Source organism: Macaca mulatta, chromosome 3 (genome assembly GCF_049350105.2).
Source record: "Macaca mulatta isolate MMU2019108-1 chromosome 3, T2T-MMU8v2.0, whole genome shotgun sequence".
Classification (NCBI taxonomy): Eukaryota; Metazoa; Chordata; class Mammalia; order Primates; family Cercopithecidae; genus Macaca; species Macaca mulatta.
In genome coordinates this window covers 98,814,482-98,842,471 of record NC_133408.1, presented here as the reverse complement: position 1 = coordinate 98,842,471, position 27,990 = coordinate 98,814,482, and the positions used below count along the sequence as shown (strand labels likewise).

At 39.2% G+C, this 27,990-nt stretch overlaps 1 protein-coding gene and 1 pseudogene across 8 annotated transcripts in view; one reads left to right on the top strand and one right to left on the bottom strand.

Moving 5' to 3' along the window:
- Positions 1-3,655, top strand: part of CHN2 (chimerin 2) — a 314,374-nt gene extending 310,719 nt beyond the window's left edge. The window contains exon 14 of one of the 2 annotated variants that reach the window (XM_077994704.1): positions 1,864-3,655. In XM_077994704.1, the coding sequence (XP_077850830.1) occupies positions 1,864-2,035 (172 nt within the window). In that variant the 3' untranslated portion in view covers positions 2,036-3,655. 2 annotated transcript variants of the gene reach the window in all.
- LOC100429134 (E3 ubiquitin-protein ligase ZNRF2 pseudogene) overlaps positions 1-27,990 on the bottom strand; it is a 195,539-nt pseudogene that overhangs the window by 27,628 nt on the left and 139,921 nt on the right. For 5 of the 6 annotated variants that reach the window (XR_013415414.1, XR_013415417.1, XR_013415419.1 and 2 more), the window contains 2 exons: positions 4,384-4,640; positions 2,112-2,284 (listed from right to left, as the gene is read on the bottom strand). The product of XR_013415414.1 is annotated as an E3 ubiquitin-protein ligase ZNRF2 pseudogene, transcript variant X1 (transcript). Of the gene's footprint in view, positions 1-492; positions 2,285-4,383; positions 4,641-27,990 lie in introns of those variants that run through there. The other variant, XR_013415418.1, reaches the window with a different exon arrangement.

Sequence of the window (27,990 nt, the reverse complement as noted above, 5' to 3'; positions counted from 1 at the left end):
GAAAGCAAGAACACCCAATATGAAAGACAGTCTTTTTGTAACCTAATCTCAGAAGTGACATCCTATTGCTTTTGCCATGTTTTATCTGTTAGAAGCAAATCAAGTCCAGCCCATACTTTAGGGGAAGGGATGCAGGGTGTAAATTACAGGAGGCATATCACTGAGGTCCATCTCAGAGAGTACCTGCGGCACACAGAACTGTCTGTGTGAGTGTGTGGGAGACAGAGATGGAGACATCTGGATGTTTATGGGACACTAGAACCTCTGGTGACACTACTCTCCCTAAACCTTGTCTCTCTCTCTCTCACTGCACATGTGTAATGAGGTTGATAAATTGGTGTTATAACATTGGAAGGATCAGGGCACATCTGTGTTCCTCTGTGTTTTTGAAAGACATTTGGCAGCAGCCCATTCTTTGACAAAATGAACCAAAAATTGTCTACATTGACCAGTTCACAGATCTACTTAGTAAGTGAAAAGAGGCAAACTGAGGACTGTATAAACAGTAGGTATTGAGGTTTTATTTTTCTACCTTTTAAGACATACAATATTGTTGCTCAGATTCAGGGTGACAGGTGATGGTAACATTTAGCTCAGAATATTCCCATTTTGATTAATTTGTTGAATTTAGGAGTACAAGTAATTTTTAGATAATTATGGGTGTCACATCTGGCTTTCAGTCAGCTCTGTAAAATATTTATTGTGATCAATATCCAGTTACAATTTGGAAGGCAAAGTACCATTACCAGAAAAAATGCTGACACCTTTCAGCTGAACCTTAAATGCCAATAATACTGTATCTTTCTCATAGTGGGTTTGCTAGCCATCTTGTTTGGTCAGGCATAGTACCTGACTTAAGAGGAAGCTGTGAGCACTTTGATGGTGAGAAATGTCCTCTTTCCAACCTTGCTCTTAGCTTTGTGGCATGGACATGACACAAACTGGGTTGACCTTAAAATAATACTCAATGGCTAATCCTAATGAGTTATAAGGAAATAGAAAGGGATGGCTTTCTATGCACAACCTAAACACATTTTAATTATATTTTGCTCTTTTTTGGAGAACCCACTCCCTTTTACATCTATTAGGAACATTCTGAAACTTAAATCTGTGAAAACATAACTCTGGGAGATTGTAATTTTATTCCATGAGGAAGATATTAAACCAACTTTGCAGTTTGAATTTTATTCTTAAAGGCTCTGCAGTTCTTATCTGGATGTCAAAATGATGATTCTTAATTTCAACTGCTGTTCAACTGCTGTAGACCTCATCCTGTGGGAACTACAAATAATGTCCAACTGCCTTCCAGTTTGGCCACATTCCAGCCATTCCCCCACCCCATGATAACGGCCTGGTTCTTCCTAAATTCATGACAGCCCATTCTACACATAACCTTTCTCCTCTGGCACCAGTCCTCCCAGCAGACAGGGATCCTGCCCTTCCCTTCCCACTCTCCAGCATACAGACCAGCAGGAAGCCACAAGAGGAAAAAAAGCCTTCCGTATGAGGCCTGTGAAAGGACCATGGGCCAGCCTCAGAATCCGCTGCCCCTACAAACCAGTATTCCTTAAATGATAGTTCCATATTCACTTAATAAGGAGGACTAATTTTCTAATTTAAAAAATTGTGTTCCTGCCAGATTCACATATGTAATTCATTTCCACTGGCAAAGGCAATGTCAACAATATAAAACAAAAAATCGGTCAATTACCCTTCAAAAATACCTTTCTGCCATTCTGATTCCCAATTTTTTCTTGCAATTTCCTGAACCAGAGATGTTCTTGGGACTTACATACATAATCAATACAGAAAATCAATCCTCAAGTCTCCGTAACGTCTCTGTTCTGTATGTTTGTTTTGCAGGGTTACTATGAATGAAAAAGACAATTTCATGAATGCAGAAAATCTGGGGATCGTGTTTGGGCCCACTCTGATGAGGCCCCCTGAGGACAGCACCCTTACCACCCTGCATGATATGCGGTACCAAAAGCTGATTGTGCAGATTTTAATAGAAAACGAAGACGTTTTATTCTAATCCATCAGGGAAATGAGTTGAATGGCCTCAGCCCCATCCAAGTTGACAAAGCTAAAGGAACAAAAACTTTTCTTACCACTTGATTTGTTTTCCAAACAAGTGCTAGAATTTGCTGGACCGCAGAGGATCGCTGAGTGGGGTACTGTGTCTCATAGACATGCGCCACCTCCACGTGAGAACAAGGGTGAAGGTGAGGGAAGCCCCATCGCCTTGGGTCTTTTGCTGTGCCTCCTATGTATGTCTGGTTTGCTGGAAGAGTGATTAATACATCTTTAATTTATTAAAAACAATGTAGACCTTTAAATTTCAGTCTTATTGGTAATAAAAGGGAACTTAATTCATAAAGGTACTTGATAACAGTTATACATTTTCCACTTACAAAAAGAAGACAATTCTGTTCAATGTTAAATGAAACCTATATCATAAAACATATTTCTATTTTAGCCACAAGAATGTTATTTTTAGCAAATAGAACTCAATGCAGTGCATTGGTTATTATCCTGTGTACCTTGTCCCTCATTTTGCTGTGACACCCTGAAAAAGCTGACCACAAATGCAGTATTATCTCGACATACCTCTGTCCTCAGTGCTTTTCAATGAAATTTCACCTGCCCCTTGTGTTCCTGCTTTTGACAGTTTTTGCTCTTAAGCACTGGCATTCTTCTATTGTATGGTATATATTTATAGCAATTGTAGGATGGTCTGAAATGTCCACCAATTTTCTTTTCATACAAATTTTGTGAATTCCCAAAGTATGCTTTGGAATTGGTCATAGTCTTTTCGTATCATGAGTGTGTATCCCAGAAGATACAGAATGCGGTCATTTTACCTGAAATTATTTGAGAACACTGGATGTATCTGGTCTGTGTAAAAAGTTAGCACTTTCCCTCTTTTCTTCCCGGCCAAGCCCTCTGAATTCATCTGTTAATATCAAATTGTATTTTTGCCACTTTTCTGTATTGGTGAAAAGCGAATCTGCAGAATTGTCGATGTTTTTCTTTTTTGTTCTAGAAACCTATTTTTTAAAGTGAGAATAAGGTTGGTTTTTACCAAATATTTGTTCCTCTTTGACAAAAGTAGCTCTGTGTGGATAATTCAATATGATTTTATTACTATAGTTCCATTCTCTTGGTTATATTTATCTTAGCATGAGCCTTTCACACCAAGATTTCTATATTTTGTAACAGGTGAAATATTTAAAACATCAAAAACTGTAAATCTAGATTTTTAAAAAATGCAACCACAATGTCTTTTCCTTTGATTGAGATGATTTGTGTAAACTCACCAATCTTGCTTTGGAGTGAGCAGAAGAGAATGACTGTGTTACGTGGAGCATCACCGTGTGACTGTTGACCTGAACAGTCCCTATGCATAGACCTGAACAGGGCTATGCAGATGGACTCCATTGGCACACGGAGGTCAGAATGGTTTGACCTCTTCCCTGCTATTATCCCTCCTCCCAACTGTACAGCTTTGTTTGTTGTAGTTTATGTACTTCTTGATACTGTCAAAAAATTATCTGGAAATGGTTTTATTTTGTGAAGTGAACAATACTTTGTAATTTATGATAGTGTAAATGGAAGGCAAAGCATCACATGTATTAAATTCTTCTGTCTATTATTCTGGAGTATGTGCAAGAAAGTGGTTTGGAGGGGTGGGGTGGTGGATCGTCAAAACATTGTTTCCAGATAGTTGTTGGCAACAGATTTTCAGTCATCACTGAAACACAATGAGAAAACAGCATCCCATTGAGTCCCCACTCCTTCTGCAAGCTTCCTTCTAGAGAGCCTGCTTCAAGATTAAGGCTCTGAGGCTCCACATTCACTTTCTATAAGCCCCACTGCATGGATGCATCATCATACAGAGCTGAACCGTTTAGGGCAAATCACCCTAGGCCACTTGGAGGGTAGCAGAACAAGAATTTTAAAGTCACAAAGCCCTGAGCTTGATCCCAGATCTGTCCATTTAGTACTACCTGCATATAACCATGGGTAATTTGCGGCCCTGAAAAACTGAGGATGATATTCTGATTGTGACATCTTAAATGAAATTTATGTTCTAGGGTAATTAGTAATAGTTATTTCTCATTATTACCATTTTAGAAGGGGAAAGGATATAACATGGAAGCAGGGATGGAAGAAGCATAAGCAAAGGATTTGTCACAGGTTCAATCCAAGTCCAAATAGCACTAAAGGATATAACAGGGCTCCATAATGGGTAATGAGGTTCGCTTGACTCCTTTTCTCAAATGTGATTTCAACACTTGATCCCCTCTTCCTTTAGTCTGAAGCCAGCTCACCCACACCTGTCTTCCCCACCATCTGGCAGCCTGACGTGGCTCCCCTTACCTGGCTTGAAATTCCTGCTATTGGAATAACTCTGGTAGTTAGACCATCACAAAGGCAGCACTGTTTCCAGAAACCCACTGTTAAATTGTCAACAATTAAGTTGTGGGAAGTAGAACAGGAGCAGTGTTGGTGGGAGAATGCAGTGGTAAGGATGGGAGGAGACCCCTTTTTCTTTCTTCCATTGCCATAAATGGGCATTCCCGATGACCTGATCTCCACAGCTTGGAGGGGCTGCTGCAGATGTCAAGGATAACAGCCTAGAAGGGAAGAGAGAGAGGAAGAGAGAAGGTTAAGGGAAGGACAGTGAAGAAAGCATCAGAAAGAAACATACCATATAGATGAAGGATTGCCTGGGCTGTCCTGGCTCCTATGAAAACCCAACTCAGCTTATACATTCCCAAGTTTATCAATCTCGTGTATAATCAGTCTTTCATTTTAAAAATGTAACATTAACTTTTAACCAGTATTTATCAAGCATTTATTAATGAGCCAGACACTGAATATTTGGAGGCGAGGAAAAGGCTTATCGCACTGGAAGAATTAAACAATAAAGTTAGTCCGGCTAGAGAGAGGAAACTGATCATATTAAAGGTTTTGGACTCCAAGGGGAATGGGTACTACATATTTGTCTCCAGGCAGAGAACGCAGGAGGTGCTAGCCATAAGGGCCATTTCCAAGGTCGGTGTTGTCTTTCTCTCTACCATCCTAAGCTTATTGTTATTTCCCCTTGGGTTTTGGCTCACATAGTTATAAGGAGGCTACAAAGACCACCAAGTCAATGCCTTTCTCTTGTGTGTCCCATTAACAGTGAGGAAAACTTTCCTAGGAGTCCTGTGTATGGTAGACAGCGACACCTGACAGCAATTACTTAAGCATACCCTGAGAATGATGCTGTGTGGCAGACGCACCTGAATGTGTATTTGGACTTCCGAGGAACTGGAAGTGGCAAACCTGGAGATTACTTTCTCATCTATGAGGAACATCTGAGCCCCCGCCCGGTCCTATGGATCAAGACCCTTTGAGTTCAACGAAGGTTGCCAACTGGAGGTTGTTAGGGGAAGGGTGCTAAGTGAAAAAGCTCTATAAACTGCATGCTTTTTACAAGCAGCAGCGGTTCTCCGGCCCAGCCTACCACCGCTAGAACATGTGGTCCTCCTGTCCAGCCTGCTGCCACTGGACCGCTCTGTATATAAGTTTCCTACTAAAAACACTCTGTCTTGTTTACTGGCTCTGGGTCTTTGCTTTGGCCTCTTGAACCTGGTGCCATCCCTACTGAAGTTAATAGGGGTCCTGAATGACATTCCCCAACATACAATCCCTTATATTGGCCAGAATTGCATTGCATGCATGTGACTAAACCAGTCACTAGCAAGGGGAATGAGATCACTAGGATGAGTTTAGAACAGTGGTTCACAACGTGAGATCCCTTGATCAGCAACAGCATGAACTGGGACTTGTTAAAAAGGCAAATTCTCTTGCCTGACTCACTGAATCCAGGGGAAGGATTCTGCGATCTTTTTCTTTTCTTTCTTTCTTTCTTTCTTTTTTTTTTTATTAAACAAGTCCTTCAGGTAATTCCATTGATTGAGCAATCAGGACTTACACCTGACGTGGGGTTGGATCCAACTTACTCAAGGTGTTTGGATACCTGAAATGAACCAGGACTCATTAGCAAAGAAAGGGGCTTTGCAGCACTGTGAAGGTTGTTCAAATTCTCAGAAGTGGTAGAGAACTTTCCCCACCCCTACACTCCTCCCTTCATAACCAAGATCTCCATGGGTCCCACTCCTATAACCATATTATCAACTCCATCTCTAATGTAACACTGTCTAAACTATAAGCTTCATGAGGACTGGAATCCCATCTGCTTTGCTCACCATCCTATCCAACCCTTACCCAGCACTGTGCTAGCACACAGTAGCCAACCCCGAACTTTTATAAATTAATGGCTTGTTCCTTCTACAAACACTGCACTCAAATGTCCCATTTTTGTGTGGTAGTGGAGGGGAGTAATTTGAGAAGCAGATTCTGAAAATGCACACTAACTCTTGTCCGTCATTTGGAGCTGTGGCTAACATCTGAACTCTGGTTATTGAAGCTTTCTCCTTGAACAGGGGCTTTTCCTTAGGAAACAGACCTCCTTAACTCACTCTTCAGCATGTTCTTTCTCCTTTTCCCCAGAAGGAATGATTAAGCTTCAAAATAACTCAGTTTGAAGAATCTGAAGATCTAAGTCACTAGTTCAGTTGCAGGTTACACAGATAATGGTAGATTTGGCTAGAATCTAGTGCAATGTAGACACGAGGAGGTCTGGTGCTGGGTCCAGACAGCCTCCTGTTAAATCGTAGCTCCATCTCTTTCTAATAGTGTGACTTATGGAAAGTTAATTTACTTTTTAAGTCTCAGTTTTCTTGTCATTAAAATGAACTAATACCAGTTCCTATTTCATGGAGGCTTAAGGTACTCTGTGGACAACACTCAGCATATTTGGAGAACAAAGTAGGTAAGCAAATGCTTTTCTAAAATACACAACAGCTTGGGGAAATGTTTGAGAATGCTTAACCATTAGTATCCCTTCTTCACAGTGATAAGGCACCATCACTTATGGCTGTCTAGCAAATGAGAGAGTTTCATGAATGGTAACTATTACTACCCAATGAACTTTGGAAGTGAAGCCACACCTGTCCCATGCAGAGTGATATGGTGGAAAGAGTTGAGACGTTAACCACAGCTCCAAACAATGGACAACAGTTACTGTGCAGAAAGTACATGCTGAAGGGTGAGTTAAGGAGGCCTAGTTCCAAATGTTAATAGCCTTGATCTGTGACTGAGCCAGGTCTTGTGGCTCTAAATCCAGTGTTCCTGTGGATGCATATCAAGTGTTCCTGTGGAGCACTGGATTTAGAGCCACAAGACCTCGCTCAGTCACAGATCAAGACACTGGATTTAGAGACACAAGACCTGGCTCAGTCACAGATCAAGGCCCCACTCACCAACCTCACAGGTCTATCACTGAGGCCAGATGACATGCAGCAGGTATGGAGGCTCCTTCACACACCCTCACACCCCTCGGTACAACCTGTCCCTCATCCTCTGCTCAGGCTCCTCTGCCCAAACATACAAGTCCCTGATGCATCCTCCAAGGCTGCTTCTCACCCTACTTTCTCCCTAGCCAATCACATTCACTCTGGCTTTGAATGCTATCTGTCAACAAATCCAAATTATCCTTAAGATTCAGTTTGCTACCTAATGCCCTGTAACAAATCCCTTCTGCTTAAACCAGCTAGCATGTGATCTATTGCTCATGGCCAAGGTCCCTGATGAACATGCCAATCACTCTGCCATTCAGCTCTTTAAAATCTTCACATCTGTCATACTTGCATGGCATTAAAACAATTTTAAAAATCAGAATAAAGGACTTGCCTATTTATTCTTCCTCATTCCTTGGCACTTTTTATATTCTTACTGTGTATGTTCAATCTATGCCATGTTTTATAGAAATGGTATCATACTCTATATTAACATTCTACAACTTTTTAATTCTCCCTATGTTTTTGAAATGTGTCCATGTTGACACTCATAGACCTACTTCATTCATTTTAGCTGTTCTAAAATATTTTACTAGGTAATTTATCCCTCTGCTACTAGTAGGTATTCAGTTTCCTTCTTTTCTATTGAAAACAGCATTTCCATGAATGTTTTTGTTAAAGTCTGCATGTGCCAGATTGGAATTGCTAGACTGTGAGGGATGCATATCAAGAGCTTTGCTAGATGCTCCCCAAAGTGACTGTGCCAATTTATACTCTCTCTCATCAGCAGTGTTTGAGAGTTCCTGTCTCTTTGTATCCTTATGAACACTTGGCATTACCCGACTTAAATATTTTGCTACTCTGTTGGTATAAAATGACATCTTTTGGTTTTAATTTGCATTTCTTTGCTTACCACTGAAGTTGAGCATCTTTTCTGGTTTAATGGCCACTTAATTGTCTCTTCTATGAACTGGCCATTCATAACTTTTACCATTTCTCTATTGAGTTTTTTCTCTACATCTACTGATTTGTTGGAGTTCTTTATAAATTCCAAGCTGTTTCTTGATCAATCATGTGCATCATATATCTTCTCCCAATATAAAGGATCAATTGTTTTTTATAGTTTATGCTTTATGTTTCTTATCCTGACCCTTAAATCATAAAGGTATTTTTTATATTTTTTGTAAAAATATTCAAATTATGCTTTTCACATTGATGTCTGAAATTTTAGTGCAAGGTAGGAGTCTATTTTTTTTCCATGTGAATACCAACCTATCTTAGTGCAGCTCTGTTCAATAAATTATCTTAGTGCAATTTATGGAACAGAGCTGTGCTATCCAATACTGTAACTACTAGTCACATGTAAGCTTTTGAGCACTTGAAATGTGACTTGTCCAAATCCAGATGTACTGTGTGTATAATACATACTGGATTTCTTTCTTTTTTTTGGGAGGGTGGGGACAGAATTGTGGCTCATGCCTATAATCCCAACACTTTGGAAGGCCAAGGCAGGTGGATCACCTGAGGTCGGGAGTTCGAGACCAGCCTGACCAACATGAGAAATTCTGTCTCTACTAAAAATACAAAATTAGCTAGGTGTGGTGGCACATGCCTGTAATCCCAGCTACTCAGGAGGCTGAGGCAGGAGAATCACTTGAACCTGGGAGGTGGAGGTTGTGGTGAGCCGAGATCGTGTCATTGCACTCCAGCCTGGGCAATAATAAGAGGAATACATGCTGAGACTCGGTACAGAATATGTCAATAATTTAATACTGATTACAAGTTTAAATAATATTCTGGATATTTTGTGTTAAAATATATGACTAAAATTTATTTCACCTGTTTCTTTTTACTTTTTGAAATGTGCTACTGGAAAATTTTAAGTTACAAATGTGTAGAAATACAAATACATTGTATTTCTATTGCACCGCTCTAGAATAGACCATCCTTTCTCCCAAAGGGAGAGGGGTCTCCCAATTTGTCATAATGGAATTTCTTTAATTGCACAGGTCTGTTTCTGGACTCTCTTTTCTGATTTGTTAGTCATTTCATCTAGCTCTGTACCAATGCCACACTGTCTTTTAATTTGTATTACTTTATAATAAGTATTAAGATCTTACTCCCTTTCTTGTTCCTTTTCTTCAAAATTATCTTTGTTCTTACATTTCACTCTCACATATGAATTCTAAGACCAGCTAGTCTAGTCTTTCCTATCATCATATCCGAACAAAACCTACTAGGATTTTGATAAGAATGGCATTTGATTTCTATTTTTAGAAAGAAGAGACATCTCCCTTCATAAATATAATACAGCTCTCCTTTAATTTGGGTATTTGTGCCCTTCAATAAGGTTTTTATAATTTTCTACACAAAGTGTATGCCCATATTTTATAATATTTATTCCTAGATACTTTATAGTTTCTGTTGCTATTGTGAATAGATTGTTTCTCATGTACTTTATAATGGGTTATTACGAATATTAGGAACACTGCTTATTTATGTAAGTCTTATCTCTCAAGCTTGCTGAACTCTATTCGTTCTAAATAATCTTCTTGGGCTTTTTGTATAATCATATTGCCTGCAAATATGGACAACTTTGTCCCTTTCCAATTCTCATACTTGTTAAATATTTTATCTTTTTAACTGACCCATACTAATTGTACATATTTATGGGGTACATAGTGATGTTTCAATACATACAAAATATAGTGATCAACAGACCCACAGCTAGTATCACACTGAATGGGGAAAAACTAAAAGCCTTTCCTCTAAGATCTGGAACACAACAAGGATGCTCACTGTCACCACTGTTATTCAACATAGTACTAGAAGTCCTAGCTAGAGCAATCAAACGAGAAGGAAATAAAGGGCATCCAAATTGCAAAGGAAGATGTCAAATTATCTTTATTTGTTGATGATATGATCTTATATTTGGAAAAACCTAAAGACTCCACAAGAAATCTATTAGAACTGATAAATTCAGTAAAGTTGACAGTAGCTAATATTTGGAAGCAACCTAATTGCCCATCAACAGATGAATTGATAAAGAAAATGTGGTACATGCACACAGTGGAATATTATTCAGCCATAAAAAAGAATGAGATCCAGTCATTTGCAACAACATGGATGGAACTGAAGATCATCGTTTTAAGTAAAATAAGCCAGGGACAGAAAGACAAACCACATGTTCTCACTTTTTTGTGGGATCTAAAAATCAAAACAATTGAACTCATGGACACAGAGAGTAGAAGGATGGTTAGCAGAAGCTGAGAAGGGTACTGGGGGACTGGAGGGGTAGGGATAGTTAATAGGTACCAAAAAAAGAAAGAATGAACAAGACCTGCTATTGGATAGCACAATAGCATGATTATAGTCAATAACTTAATTGTATATTTTTAAATAACTTAGAGAATGTAATTGGATTGTCTGTAACTCAAAGGATAAATACCTGAGAGGATGGATACCCCATTCTCTATGATGTGCTTATTTCACATTGCATGCCTGTATCAAAGTATCTCTTTGCTGTTGAGATGTTAGGGTTTCTTATATATTCTGGATATTAATCCCCTGTTGGATGAATAGTTTACAAATATTTTCTCCCATTTTGTAGGTTGTCTTACACTCTATTGACTGTTTCCTTTGCTGCACAGAAGCTTTTTAATGGACATAATCCCATTTGTTTTTGTTGCCTGTGCTTTTGATGTCTTACTCATAAAATATTTCCCAGAACAATATCCTGAAGCATTTCCCCATGTTTTCGTCTAGTAGTTTTATAGTTTTGGATCTTACATTTAGGTCTTTAATCTAGTTTGAGTTAATTTTGTATATGGCAAGAGGTGGGGGCTCTAGCTTCATTCATCTGTATATGGATATCCAGTTTTACCAGCACCATTTATTGGAGATACTACTCTTCCCTCAAGGAATGTTCTTGGCACCTTTGCCAAAAAATCAGTTTGCTATAGATATGTGCATTAATCTCTGGGTTCTGTATTCTGTTCTGTTGGTCTATGTGTCTTTTATGCCAGCACCATGCTATTTTGATTACTATAGCTTTGTAGTATATTTTTAAGTCTGGTAGTGTGATGTCACCAGCTTTGTTCTTTTTGTTCAGAATTACTTTAGCTATTCCCCAAATAAAAGATCTAGACTAACTGAATGGTTTAAAAACAAGACCCAAATATATGCTACCTATAAGAAATATACCTGTAAAGACACACATAGACTGAAAGTGAAGGGATGGGAAAATATATTATACACAAACAGAAACCAAAAGCAAGCAGGAGTAGCTATACTTAGATAAAATAGACTTTAAGCCAAAAGCTATTTAAAAAGCAAAAACGGACATTATATAATAATAAAGGGATCAATTCAGCAAGAAACATAACAATTGAAAGTATATATACACCCAATACTGGAGCACCCATGCATATAAAGCAAATATTATTAGATCTAAAAGGAGAGAAAGACCCCAATATAATAATAGTTGGGGACTTCAACACCCCACTCTCAGCATTGGACAGATAAGCTAGGCAGAAAATTGGCAAAGAAACATCGGAATTAAACTACACCACAGAACAAATGGACCTAAGAACATTTCATCCAACAGCTACAGAATACACATTCCTTTTATCAGCACATGAAACATTCTGTAGGACTGACCATATGTTAGGACACAAAAGAATTCTCAATAAATTTTTAAAAGTTGAAATCATACCAAATATCTGATGACAACAGAATAAAATTAGAAATCACTAACAAGAGAAACATTTGAAACTATACAAATAAGTGAAAATTAAACATGCTCCTGAGCAACCAATGGGTTAAGAAATTGGGAAGGAAATTTAAAAATTTCTTGAAACAAATAGAAATACAATATATCAAAACCTATGGTACACAGCAAAAGCAGTATTAAGAGGCAAGTTTATAGCAATAAATAACTACATCAAAAAAGTAGAAAGACTTCAAATAAATAATCTAATTACACATCTCAAGGAACTAGAAAAGAACAAAGCAAACCCAAAATTAGTAGAACTAATAATGATCAGAGGAGAAATAAATGGCACTGAGACTAAAAAAATGCAAAAGATCAATGAAACAAAAAGTTGATTTCCTAAAAAGATAAATGAAATCAACAAACTATTAGCTAGACTAACAAAGAAAAAAGAGAGAAGACACAAATAAATGAATCAGAGATGAAAAAGGAGATGTCACAATGGATACCACAGAAATACAAAGCATCATTGCAGATGATTATGAACAACTATATACCAATAAATTTGAAAAGCTAGAAGAATTGGAAAAAATCCTAGACAATACAACCTACAAAGAGTGAACCAAGAAGAAATAGAAAACCTGAACAGACCAATAGCAAGTAATGAGATTGAATCAGTAATAAAAAGTGACTCAACAAATAAAAGCCCAGGACCACATGACTTCACTGCTGAATTCTACCAAGATGTTTAAAAAGAATAAAAAATCTTCTCAAACTGTTCCAAAAAAGTTGAAGAGGAGGGAAGTCTCCCTAACTCATTCTATAAGACCAGCATAACCATGATAACAAAACCAGACAAGGACACAGCAAAAAATTTATAGGCCAATATCCCTGGTGAGCATAGATGCAAAAATCTTCAATGAAATACTAGCAAACAGAATCCAACAACACATCAAAAAGATAATACATCATGATCAAGTGGGATTTATCCTAGGGATGCAAGGATGGTTCAACATACACAAATTAATAAATATGTTACATCACATCAACAGAAAAGACAAAAACCATATGATCATCTCAATAAATGCAGAAAAAGCATCCGATAAAATTCAACATTCCTTCACGATGAAAACTCTCAATAAAAAGGAAGTACTTCAACACAATAAAGGTCATAGATGACAGATTTATAGCTAACAACACACTCAGTGAGGCAAAGTGGAAAGCTTTTTCTCTAAGACCTGGAACAAGACAAGATGCCCACTCTCACCACTCTTATTCAATACAGTACTGGCAGCCCTACCCAGAGCCATGGGCAAGAGAAAGAAAAGGCACACGAACTGGAGTGGAGGAAGTCAAAATGTCTGTGGATGACATGATCTTGTACACTGAAAAACCTAAACACTCTACCAAAAATCTCTTAGAACTGATAAGTAAATTCAGTAATGTTGCAGGATACAAATTAACTTACAAAAATCAGTAGCCTTTCCATACACAAAAGACAAACTAGCTAAAAAAGAAATCAAGAAGAAAATTCTAGTTACGATAGTTACAAAAAAGTAAAATACATAGAAATAAATTTAACCAAGAAGGGAGAAGACCGCTATAAGGAAAGATACAAAACACTGATGAAATAAATCCAAGAGGATACAAACAAATGGAAATACATCTCATGCTCATGAATCAGAATAATTAATATTGTTAAAATGACCACACTGCCCAAAGCAATCTACAGAATGTATGCATTCCCTATCAGAATATCAGTGACATTCTTCAAAGAAATTTTTTAAAAATCCTAAAATTCATATGGAACCAATTCTTATAATTCTTATTTCTTCTCTTCTTAATATAGTGGCTAGGACCACTAGAGATGAAAGCAGTCATCCTCACCTTGTTTGACTTTAATGAGACTATAGCTAAAGTTTCACCATTAAATGTGATGTTTGTTGTAATTTCTACACTAATGATTCTCAAACTTGGTGTATGTCAGAATCACTTCAAGAACTAAAAAGAACACAGATGCCAAGTTTGTTTAAAAAAGGGTCTGGACCTTTGTATTTTTACCAAGCTTCTCAGGTGATTCTGTTACCCATCAAAGAAAGTTCCCTTGTAGTTCTAAAGAAATAATCTTTTTAAAAAAGCACACATGGGTGGTGTTTTATTAAGTGCTTTTTTTCTGAAATCTCTGAAGATGATCTTTAGGTCCTATTTTCTCTTTTACCCTGTTAAGCTGGTATGTTACATAAACAGATTTCTTAATGTTAAGCCACCATTGTGCTCCCAGGAAATTTTTAACCTGGTCATATGTAATATGTTTTTTTTAATATGGTGCTTTAATATAATATCTAGTGTGTTCTTCCTTTCTTTCCCTTCCTATCTTCCTTTCTTTCATTTTTTAGAATTTACATCAAGCTTCAAATGTGAAAGCGGCTTATAACTGTCTTTGAATAGCACCTATTACATTTTTTGTCTCATAAGAGGAGTCGCGTAGCTTTCTCTATTATTGTTCTTTTCTCTGAAAGAGCTTGAATAAAATTAGTAAATTAGTATTAGGTTCAGCTGGAAATGGCAGAAAACCCCAAATTGCAATCAACAAAATGGAAGTTGACATCTCACTCATATCAAATCCAGGTGGGTGGTGTTGGTCTGGCATGGCAGCTGCATACTCATCAGAGACACAGGCTCCTTCTGTCTGCTTGTTTGTTGCCATGGAGATCTCCCACCTGTGGTTCCCTCACACAGCACTGCCTTCTCCTACAGACTTCATGAAACTGTCTTCACAACCCTGGCTTCCAAAAAACATGACCCTTGCCCACCAACCCCAACATCTTTCTCTGCTAGAATTGCTGGACCTAGATTGGGTCCCTTTCACATCTAAGCAATCACCAGATTCCACTCGGCCCACGGTAATGAATACATCTCTACCACACCATTGGTAAAGGGCAGCTCACTCCACTGCAGCCTCTCTGCTCACCTATTAGCCATTGGGTAGCCCTTTACCTTTAACCCTCTGGGCATGAGTCAGGTATCTCTGACTCCTTCCCTTCTCTTGCACACTATATGGAGAGCATCAGCAAAGCTTATTGGCTTTACTTCAGAATATCTTCACAAACTTACCACTTGCCCCATCTCCACTGCCACTACTCTGGTCCAAGTCACCACTGTCTCTCACTGGACATCTGTAACAGCCTCCTAACTCAGCTTCTTGCTTCTGCCCTTGCCTCTCTCCAACCCCACATCCCAACCCTAAGAGTCTATCCCAGCACAGTGAGTAGAGGGATCCTGTTAAAAGCTATGGTAAATGTCACCACTATGCCTAAAACCCTCCACTGGTTTCCCATCTTACTCAGAATAAAAGTCAATGTCTTTACAGTGGATGCCCCAGGCCTATGTACGTGACTTCTTTAGATCTCCATAAATTCCCCCCACCTCCTCTCATACTATTATGGCCTTGGCTCACTGTATTTCAGACTTGGTCAGGCCCTTCTGCTGTTCCTTCAACATGCGAGGCACATTCTAGTCCTAGGGGATTTGGCCGTTGCTCTTCCTTCTGCCTGGAATGCTCTTTCACCATTTATTTGAGTGGCTACTTCTCTTTCCCTCTTCAGGTCTTTGGAACTAAAGCTTGGACACACAGCAACATGCATCACCCACTGCAGGCTAGAACTCACAGCGAGAGGGATCAGCAAAAACAGGGTCTCCTTCTCTGCATACCCAGTAGAGATGCATCCTAGGCAGAGGCCCAGATGGATACACCATTGGAGTTGGCTGCACGACATGGAACTCCCCTGGGTCGCTCTCCTTTTTATAAGGCAAAGATGAGAGTGGCTTTGCAGGAGGAAAGCCTCCTGCAAATTTTATTTGCAGGAAATAAAAATTTTAGACCCAGGCGCCAAGTATTCCAAGCTTGGGTGCCACATGCTTAAGGAAAGTTCTATAAAATGCCAGCCTGCCAAGCACTTGGAATTCTTAGAGGCTCCTGATCCAGTGAGAAGCTGAGTCTAAGCACAGTCCCTCCCAGTATGAGAAAGAGAGGGAGCCCTGGAGTCATCACTAGACAATTCTGTTTATTCCACTGGGGGTTGTCTGTTATTTTTTTTAATTTCTTCTTTTGAAATAATTCAAATTTGGAAAAATAGTCCAGAGTAACCTTCACCCTGCTTCCCCAGTGGTGACATTTTGCATAATTATAGTACATTATCAACACCAGGAAACTGACCAGTTCACAAGACTATAGACCTTACTCAGTTTTCACAAGGCCTTAAACCTATACCCACGTGTTTGTGTGTGTGTGTGTGTGTAGTTTTATGCAATTTCATCAAATGTATAGATTTATTCTTCCACCACCACAATCAAGATATAATCTGTCCAGGCATTCTGGCTCACACCTCCAATCTCAGTGCTTTAGGAGGAGGCGAAGGCAGGAGGATCACTTGAGCCCAGGAGTTAGAGACCAGCCTGGGCAACAGCAAGACCTCATCTCTAAAACAACAAAAAAAAAGTCAGACATGGTAGTGCATACCTGTAGTCCCAGCTACTCAGGGGGCTGAGGTGGGAGGATCACCTGAGTCCAGGAGTTTGATGATGCAGTGAGCTATGATTGCACCACCGCACTCTAGCCTCAATGTGGCATTGATTATCACAGGTGAGTGGATCGCTGGGGTCATGAGCCATGATCCAAGAAGCATGGGGTCACCAAAGGTCAGCCTTAGGGCCATGAGTGTTTCCTCATGGAGCCAACCTAAATCTTGACCAGAGATGGGTTTTCTAGGAGGGATGCTCCTAGGAAATCTGGATCTTATGCATCTAAAATCTATCACCACAACAGCACTCCTTCCTGCTCCCTCTTTGTATTCATATCCACCCACTACTGTGCTCCCCATCCCTGTCCCCTAGCAACCACTAACATCTGTTCTCCAGATCTACAACTTTGTCATTTTGAGAATGTTATATAAACAGATTCAAACACTATGAAACCTCTTGAGATTGGCTCTTTTTCACTCAGCATCATTTTCTGGAGATTCAGTCAAGCTGTGGCTTGCATCTGGAGTTTTTTTCCTTTTTTATTGCTGAGATGTACTTCCCAGGATGGCAATACTACAGTTTGTTTTGTCATCCCTTCACTGAAGGACATCTGGATTGTTTCCAGTTTGGGGATATAATGAATAAAGGGACTATGAACATTCATGTACAGGTTCGTGTGTGCATCTCTGTATCAGTCTGTTCTCATACTGCTATAAAGAAATACTTGAGATTGGGTAATTTATAAAGAAAAAAGGTTTAATTGGCTCACAGTTCCACAAGCTGTACAGAAAGCACGGCTGGGGAAGGCCTCAGGAAACTTACAATCATGGCAGAAGGCAAAGGGGAAACAGGCACGTCTTACTCAGCCAGGGGAGGAGGTGGAGAAAGGAGGAGAGGTGCTACACACTTTTAAAAAGCCAGATCTTTTCCTCCTCCGTTCCAAGATGGCTAAATAGGAACAGCTCTGGACTGCAGCTCCCGACTGCAGCTTCCAGAGTGATCAACACAGAAGATGGTGATTTCTGCATTTCCAACGGAGGCAACTGGTTCTCATTGGGACTGGTTGGACAGTGGGTGCAGCCCACAAAAGGCGAGCCAAAGCAGGGCAGGGCATCACCTCACCCGGGAAACGCAAGGGGTCGGGGGATTTCCCTCTCCTAGCCAAGGGAAGCTGTGACAGACTGTACCTGGAAAATTGGGACATTCCTGCCCAAATACTGCACTTTTCCAACCGTCTTAGCAAATGGCACACCAGGAGATAATATCCTGCGCCTGGCTTGGCAGTTCCCACACCCATGGAGCCTTGCTCACTGCTAGCACAGCAGTCTGAGATCAACGTGCCAGGCAGCACCCTGGCAGGGGGACGGGCATCCACCATTGCTGAGGCTTGAGGAGGTAAACAAAGCAACTGGGGAAGCTCCACCTGGGCGGAGCCCACTGCAGCTCTGCAAGGCCTGCTGCCTCTATAGACCCAACCTCTGGGGGCAGGGCATAGCTGAACAAAAGGCAGCAGAAACTTCTACAGACTTAAACATCTCTGTCTGACAGCTCTGAAGACAGCAGTGGTTCTCCCAGCATGGCATTTGAGCAGACCTGCAGCTGAGGGACCTGACTCTTAGAAAGAAAACAGAAACAGAAAGGAATAGCATTAACATCAACAAAAAGGACATCTACACCAAAACCCCATCTGTAGGTCACCAGCATCAAAAACCAAAGGTAGATAAAACCACCAAGATGGGAGAAATCACAGCAGAAAAGCTGAAAATTCTAAAAACCAGAGTGCCTCTTCTCCAAAGGATCTCAGCTCCTCACCAGCAATGGAACAAAGCTGGACGGAGAGTGACTTTGATGAGCTGACAGAAGTAGGCTTCAGAAGGTCGGTAATAACAAACTTCTCCAAGCCAAAGAAGGATGTTCGAACCCATCGCAAGGAAGCTAAAAACCTTGAAAAAAGATTAGACGAATGGCTACCTAGAATAAACACTGTAGAGAAGACCTTAAATGACCTGATGGAGCTGAAAACCATGGCACAAGAACTACATGACACATGCAGAAAAGCTTCAATAGCCTATTCCATCAAGTGGAAGAAAGGGTATCAGTGACTGAAGATCAAATTAATGAAATAAAGCAAGAGGAGAAGTTTAGTGCAAACAGAGTAAAAAGAAATGAACAAAGCCTCCAAGAAATATGGGACTAGGTGAAAAGACCAAATCTATGTTTGATTGGTGTACCTGAAAGTGATAGGGAGAATGGAGCCAAGTTGGAAAATACTCTTCAGGATATTATCCAGGAGAACTTCCCCAACCTAGCAAGGCAGGCCAACATTCAAACTCAGAAAATACAGAGAACACCACAAAGATATGCCTCGAGAAGAGCAACCTCAATACACATAATCATCAGATTCACCAAGGTTGAAATGAAGGAAAACATGTTAAGGGTAGCCAGAAAGAAAGGTCTCATTACCCACAAACAGAAGCCCATCAGACTAACAGCAGATCTCTCAGCAGAAATTCTACAAGCCAGAAGAGAGTGGGGGCCAATATTCAACATTCTTAAAGAAAAGAATTTTCAACCCAGAATTTCATATCCAGGCAAACTAAGTTTCATTAGTGAAGGAGAAATAAAATCCTTTACAGACAAGCAAATGCTGAGAGATATTGTCACCACCAGGCCTGCCTTACAAGAGCTCCTGAAGGAAGCACTAAACATGGAAAGTAACAATCAGTACCAGCCACTGCAAAAACATGTCACATTGTAAAGACCATCAATGCTAGGAAGAAATTGCATCAACTAATGGGCAAAATAACCAGCTAACATCATAATGACAGGATCAAATTCACACATAACGATATTAACCTTAAATGTAAATGGATTAAATGTCCCAATTAAAAGACACATACTGGCGAATTGGATAAAGAGTCAAGACCCATCAGTGTGCTGTATTGAGGAGACACATCTCACGTGCAGAGACACACATAGGCTCAAAATAAAGGGATGGAAGAAGATCTACCAAGCAAATGGAAAGCAAAAAAGAAGCAGGAGTTGCAATCCTAGTCTCTGACAAAACAGATTTTAAACCAACAAAAATCAAAAGAGACAAAGAAGGCCATTACATAATGGTAAAGGTATCAATTCAACACGAAGAGCTAACTATCCTAAATATATATGCACCCAATACAGGAGCACCCAGATTCATAAAGCAAGTCCTTAGAGATCTACAAAGAGACTTAGACTCCCACACAATAATAATGGGAAACTTTAACACATTGTAAATATTAGACAGATCAATGAGGTTCCAGGACTTGAACTCAGCTCTGTACCAAGTGGACCTAATAGATATTTGCAGAACTCTCCACCCCAAATCAACACAATATACATTCTTCTCAGCACCACATCGCACGTATTCCAAAATTGACCACATAGTTGGAGGTAAAGCACTCCTGAGCAAATGTAAAAGAACAGAAATCATAACAAACTGTCTCTCAGACCACAGTGCAATCAAATTAGAACTCAGGATTAAGAAACTCACTCAAAACCACACAACTACATGGAAACTGAACAACCTGCTCCTGAATGACTACTGGGTAAATAACGAAATGAAGGCAGAAATAAAGATGTTCTTTGAAACCAATGAGAACAAAGATACAACATACCAGAATCTCTGGGACACATTTAAAGCAGTGTGTACAGGGAAATTTATAGCACTAAATGCCCACAACAGAAAGCAGGAAAGATTTAAAACTGACACCCTAACATCACAATTAAAAGAACTAGAGAAGCAAGGGCAAACAAATTCGAAAGCTAGCAGAAGGCAAGAAACTAAGATCAGAGCAGAACCAAAGGAGCTACAGACACAAAAAACCCTTCAAAAAAATCAATGAATCCAGGAGGTGGTTTTTTTAAAAGATCAACAAAATTGATAGACCGCTAGCAAAACTAATAAAGAAGAAAAAAGAGAAGAATCAAATAGACACAATAAAAAAAATGATAAAGGGGATATCACCACTGATCCCACAGAAATACAAACTACCCTCAAATAATACTATAAACACCTCTATGAAATAAACTAGAAAATCTAGAAGAAATGGATAAAGTCCTGGTCACATACACCCTCCAAAAACTAAACCAAGAAGAAGTTGAATCCCTGAATAGACCAATAACAGGTTCTGAAATTGAGGCAATAATTAATAGCCTACCAACCAAAAGAAGTCCAGGACCAGACGGATTCACAGCCGAATTCTACCACAGGTACAAAGAGGAGCTGGTACCATTCCTTCTGAAACTATCCCAATCAACAGAAAAAGAGGGAATCCTCCCTAACTCATTTTATGAGGCCAGCATTGTCCTGATACCAAAGCCTGGCAGAGACACAACAAAAAAGAATTTTAGACCAATATCCCTGATAAACACTGATGCAAAAATCCTCAACAAAATATTGGCAGACTGAATCCAGCAGCACATCAAAAAGCTTATCCACCACGATCAAGTTGGCTATATCCCTGGGATGCAAGGCTGGTTCAACATATGCAAATCAATAAACGTAATCCATCACATAAACAGAACCAATGACAAAAACCACATGATTATCTCAAAAGATGCAGAAAAGGCCTTCAACAAAATTAAACAGCCCTTTATGCTAAAAACTTTCAATAAACTAGGTATTGATGGAACACATCTCAAAATAATAAGAGCTATTTATGACAAACCCACAGCCAATATCATACTGAATGGGCAAAAACTGGAAGTATTCCCTTTGAAAAGTGGCACAAGACAGGGATGCCCTCTCTCACCACTCCTATTCAACATAGTGTTGGAAGTTCTGGCCAGGGCAATCAGGCAAGAGAAAGAAATAAAGGGTATTCAATTAGGAAAAGAGGAAGTCAAATTGTCCCTGTTTGCAGAAGACATGATTGTATATTTAGAAATCCCCATCATCTCAGCCCAAAATCTCCTTAAGCTGATAAGCAACTTCAGCAAAGTCTCGGGATACAAAATCAATGTGCAAAAATCACAAGCATTCCTATACACCAATAACAGACAAACAGCCAAATCATGAGTGAACTCCCATTCACAATTGCTACAAAGAGAAAAAATACCTAGGAATCCAACTTACAAGGGATGTGAAGGACCTCTTCAAGGAGAACTACAAACCACTGCTCAACGAAATAAAAGAGGACACAAACAAATGGAAAAAACTCCATGCTCACGGATAGGAAGAATCAATCTCATGACAATAGCCATACTGCCCAAGGTAATTTATAGATTCAATGCCATCCCCATCAAGCTACCAATGACTTTCTTCACAGAATTGGAAAAAACTAAAGTTCATGTGGAACCAAAAAAGAGCCCGCATTGCCAAGACAATCCTAAGCAACAAGAACAAAGTTGGAGGCATCACGCTACCTGACTTCAAACTATACTACAAGGCTACAGTAACCAAAACAGCATGGTACTGGTACCAAAACAGAGAGATAGACCAATGAAACAGAACAGAGGCCTCAGATATAGCACCACACATCTACAACCATCTGATCTTTGACAAACCTGACAAAAACAAGAAATGGGGAAAGGATTCCCTATTTAACAAATGGTGCTGGGAAAACTGGCTAGCCATATGTAGAAAGCTGAAACTGGATCCCTTCCTTATACCTCATACAAAAATTAATTCAAGATCAATTAAAGACTTAAATGTTAGACCTAAAAACCATAAAAACCCAGAGGAAAACGTAGGCAATACCATTCAGGACATAGGCATGGGCAAGGACTTCATGACTAAAACACCAAAAGCAATGGCAACAAAAGCCAAAATAGATAAATGGGATCTAATTAAACTAAAGAGCTTCTGCTCAGCAAAAGAAACTACCATCAGAGTAAACAGGCAACCTACAGAATAGGAGAAAATTTTTGCAATCTACTCATCTGACAAAGGGCTAATTCCAGAATCTACAAAGAACTCAAACTAATTTACAAGAAAAAAAACAAACAACCCCATCAAAAAGTGAGCAAAGGATATGAACAGACACTTCTCAAAAGAAGACATTTATGCAGCCAACAGACACATGAAAAAATGCTCATCATCACTGGCCATCAGAGAAATGCAAATCAAAACCACAATGAGATACCACCTCACACCAGTTAGAATGGCCATCATTAAAAAGTCAGGAAACAACAGATGCTGGAGAGGATGTGGAGAAATAGGAATGCTTTTTACACTGTTGGTGGGAGTGTAAACTAGTTCAAACATTGTGGAAGACAGTGTGGCGATTCCTCAAGGATCTAGAACTAGAAATACCATTTGACCCAGTGATCCCATTACTGGGTATATACCCAAAGGATTATTAATCATGCTACTATAAAGACACATGCACGTGTATGTTTATTGCAGCACTATTCACAATAGCAAAAACTCGGAACCAACCCAAATGTCCATCAATGATAGGCTGGATTAAGAAAATGTGGCACATATACACCATGGAATACTATGCAGCCATCCATAAAAGAGGATAAGTTCATGTCCTTTGCAGGGACATGGATGAAGCGGGAAATCATGATTCTCAGGAAACTATCACAAGGACAGAAAACCAAACACCGCATGTTCTCACTCACAGGTGGGAACTGAACAAGGAGAACTCTTGGACACAGGGCAGGGAACATCACACACGGGGGCCTGTCATGGGGTCGGAGGCAGGGGGAGAGATAGCATTAGAAGAAATACCTAATGTAAATGATGAGTTAATGGATGCAGTAAACCAACATGGCAGATGTATACCTAAGTAACAAACCTGCACATTGTGCACATGTACCCTGGAACTTAAAGTATATATATACATATATTTTTTAAAAAGCCAGATATTGCGATAACTCACTATCATGAGAACAGTACCAAAGGGGAAATCCACCCCCAGTCTCCAATCTCCTCCCACCAGGCCCCACCTCCAACACTGGGGATTACAATTTAACATGAGATTTTCACGGGGACACGGACACAAACCATATCAATCTCTTTAAGATCAATGCCTGCAAGTGCAGTTGCTGGGTTATATTTGCATGTTCAGTTTAAGAAACAGCCAAATTTTCCAGAGCCAGTGTGCCATTCTACCCTCCCACCAGCAATATGTGAGTGATCAAGCCTCCGCTCACCCTCACCAGCATTCCGTGTTGACACTATTTTTTTTATTGTAGCCATTCTGATCAGAGAATATTGCTATTTCACTGTAGTTCTAATTTTCAGTTCACTACTGATTTAGTGATACAAGAACATCTTTTCATGTGCTTGTCATGTCTTTTTAGTAAAATGTCTGTTCATATCTTTTGCACATTTTATACTTGGATTATTTGTTTTTTCACTGCTGAGTTTTGAGAATTCTTTGTATATTCCGGATAGAAAGCATTTGTCAAACATGAGGTTTGCAAATACTTTCTCCTGGTCAGTAGTCTGTCTTTCCATCTTCTTAGACTCTTTTTCAGACCAAAAGTTTTTTTCTTAATTTTGATGAAGTCCAACTTAGAAATTTTTTCTTTTATGGGTCGCACTTAGTCACGTCTAAGAACTCTGCCCAGCTTTAGGTCCAGAAGAGGTATTTTATTCTCAAAGTTTTTCTGTTATACATTTTATACTTATGTCTATGATCTATTATAAATGTATAAATTAGGCCGGGCGCGGTGGCTCAAGCCTGTAATCCCAGCACTTTGGGAGGCCAAGACGGGCGGATCACGAGGTCAGGAGATGGAGACCATCCTGGCTAACACAGTGAAACCCCGTCTCTACTAAAAAATACAAAAAACTAGCCAGGCGAGGTGGCAGGCGCCTGTGGTCCCAGCTGCTCGGGAGGCTGAGGCAGGAGAATGGCGTGAATCCGGGAGGCGGAGCTTGCAGTGAGCTGAGATCCGGCCACTGCACTCCAGCCTGGGCTACAGAGCGAGACTCCATCTCAAAAAAAAAAAAAAAAAAAATGTATAAATTGATGTTATATTGTATAATGGTTACAGCAAGGCTCATTTTCTGCCTATATGTATCCAATTGTCTCAAGACCATCTGTTGAATCAACTATCCTTCCTTCAATGAAGTACTTTTGCATCTTTGTCAAAAATTAATTGGGCATATTTGTTTTGGTCTGTTTCGGGGTTTTCTTTTTCTGTCCCATTGACTTAAGTGTCCATTCTTTGCTGTCTTAATTACTCTAGTTATATAGTAAGTCTTACCATCAACTAGAGTGACTCCTCCCACTTTATTCTTCTTTTTCAAAATTGTCATAGCTATTACAGTATTTTTTTTTTTTTTTTTTGCTTATCCACATAAATTTTAGAATAAGCTTATCTATATCTACAAAAAAATTGTTGGAATTTTTTTTTATTTTAAAAATCTGTTAAAACTATATTTTAATATAGGTTTAACAGTTTAGGAAGAACTAACCACCTTAGTGAGTCTTTCAATCCATGAACACAGTATATCTCTCCATTTATTTAGATCTTCATTATTGCTTTCATCAGTGTTTTATAATTTGCAGCATAGAAGTTCTTTGCATGTTTTGCTAGATTTATACCTAGCATTTCTCTTTTTTCAGTCAGGGAGTAGAGGGAGTGATTGTATATGGTGTTGTTTTAACTTCTTTTTTCTGCATAATTGTGGATCCACACGATTGTTGCTAGCGCATATAAATTTGAATAATTTTTGTGTGCTGATCTTGGATGGTGCAACTTTGCTGGACTCACATTTTTTTTTTTTTTTGAGACGGAGTCTCGCGCTGTGTCACCCAGGCTGGAGTGCAGTGGCGCGATCTCGGCTCACTGCAAGCTCCGCCTCCCGGGTTCACGCCATTCTCCTGCCTCAGCCTCCGAGTAGCTGGGACTACAGGCGCCCGCCAACACGCCGGGCTAGTTTTTTGTATTTTTAGTAGAGACGGGGTTTCACCATGTTAGCCAGGATGGTCTCGATCTCCTGACCTCGTGATCCACCCGCCTCGGCCTCCCAAAGTGCTGGGATTACAGGCTTGAGCCACCGCGCCCGGCCTTGGACTCACATTTTTATGAGCATTTTTGTGAATTCTTTGGTGTTTTTAATGTAGACAGTCATGTTATCTGCAAACAGGGGGAGTTTATTCTTTTCCAATCTGTGTGTCTTTTATTTCCTTTTCTAGCCTTATTGTAGTGGCTTGAACTTTCAGTTTTATGTTGAATAAGAATGGTAAGACTGAACGTTCTTGACTTGTTCTCATTCTTAGGGGAATGTGCTTAGTATTTCATCATTAAGAACGTTACCTGTAGGTTTTTCATAGATGCTGTTCTCCTTTATTCCTTATTAGCTGAGGATTTTTATTACAAATGCATATTAAAGTTTGTCAAATGCTTTTTCTGCATCAATTGAAATCATGTAATTTTTCTTCTTTAGCTCATTATTTTGGCAAATTACATTGATTTTCAAATATTGAGTCAACCTTGCTTTCCTGGAATAAACCCCACATAGTGTTTGTGTATAATTCCTTTTATATTGCTGGAGTTGACTTGCTAATAGTTTATTGAAACAGTTCCATGTCTAAAAAAATTGGTCTCTAGTTTTTCTTTATCTTTTTTTTTTTTTTTTTTTTTTTTGGCATATCCTTGTCTGGTTTTGGTATTAGGGTGGTGCTGACCAATAAATGATTTGGGAATCATTTCTTCTTCTATTTGTTGAAAGAGGTTGTATAGAATTAGTGTTAATTTTTCTTTAAATGTGCAGTAGAATTCAACAGTAAAACTGAGTCTGATTTCTTTTTGGAAGTTAATTATGGATTTCATTTCTCTAATAGCTATAGGACTATTCAGAGTATATCTTTCATATATGGTGAGTTTCAGAGTTTGTGCTTTCCAAGGAATTGGTCCATCTCATCTAAGTTACAGAATTTATGTAGGTTGAATTGTACATAGTATTCCCTTTTTTATTATCCTTTTAAGAGCCTCAGTATCCGTATACATCCCTTGTTTTATTCCTGATGTTGGTAATTCCTATCTTTTTTATCTTTGCTAGTTCTATAGGTTTACAATTTTATTTATTTTTTATAATTCTGAGCTTTTCATTTAATTGCTTCTACTTTGTTTTCCATTTCACTAATTTCTACTCTAATCTTCGTATTTTCTTTTTAAATCACCCTTTTGTTAAACTGTACTATCCCCCACATATACTCTAATCCCCTGCTTATTTTCCTCCACAGCACTTACTACCTAATAGGTATTTTATTTATTTTTATTTATTATCTGCACCTGCCATGATTCCCCCACAGGAAGGTAAACTCCATGAGGGCAAAGTTTTTGTCTTTTTCATTCATTGATACATCTCAGTGACTGATGCCTACAGGTGCCCAAAAAATAGTTGTTAAATGAATGAAGAAAGTAAAAACAGTGAAACATAAAAATTCTCCTATTACCAATATCTAAAATGTTGAACAAAATATAATTTTAAAACTAATGCACAGTTAATTTCATAAGAAAGAAAGTGAATCCCAGTATCCTAGACAGAAATGAAATCCAGTATGGGAGGTGATTAAGCAGACTCTGCAGGAGCACCCATGGTGGGGCACGGGGCAGTTCTGACCCAATTCACAACTAAGAGCTTAGTTTTTAACAGGATATGAAATTTAGGTCTGTACAAAGTATGAACATGGAACTGAAACCACTGCATAAAGCCAGGATCTTCTACAAGAACCGCCACTTAGGTAAATAAAGACAAGGAAAATGTAGCCCTTTGACAAAAAGAGTACTAATGGATTTTTAAAAAAATTCTTTCTCCATATAAAATCAAACCAAGAACTTATGCAGCTTTGAAGACCTAAATTATACGGCTCATTTTGTAGGAGAAAGCCCAAGTAGAGAAGCTAACACAAGAATTAGTCCTGGACTGATGATATTCTGGGTGCTGGCAGAGGAAGGATACACACTAACACAGACCACATGACTCTCCCATGGGAAAAACTTAGCCCATTGAAGATAAGCTCACAGTGAAAAAATCACAACTGATTAAAAGCTCTAAAATGAGCAAGAGTAAGCTGACCAAGATGGCAGAATTTTCCACCAATTGCACCCTCAACGCCATGGAAGGACACCAATTTAACAACTATCTACACACACACATACACACGCTAGAAGAACCAAAAATCAGGCCAGCACTCAGATTACCTGGCTTTAACTCTGTATTGATGAAAGAGGCACCGAAGAGGTAGGAAAAAGTCTTGACTCGCCAATACCACCCCTCCCTGGCAGCAGCGGTGTGGTGCGGAGAGCATTTCTGTGTGCTAAAAGAGGGAGAATGCAGCAACTGTGGGACATTGAACTCACTGCTGCCCCTTTATAGCAGAAAGGAAAACCTCAGCTGAC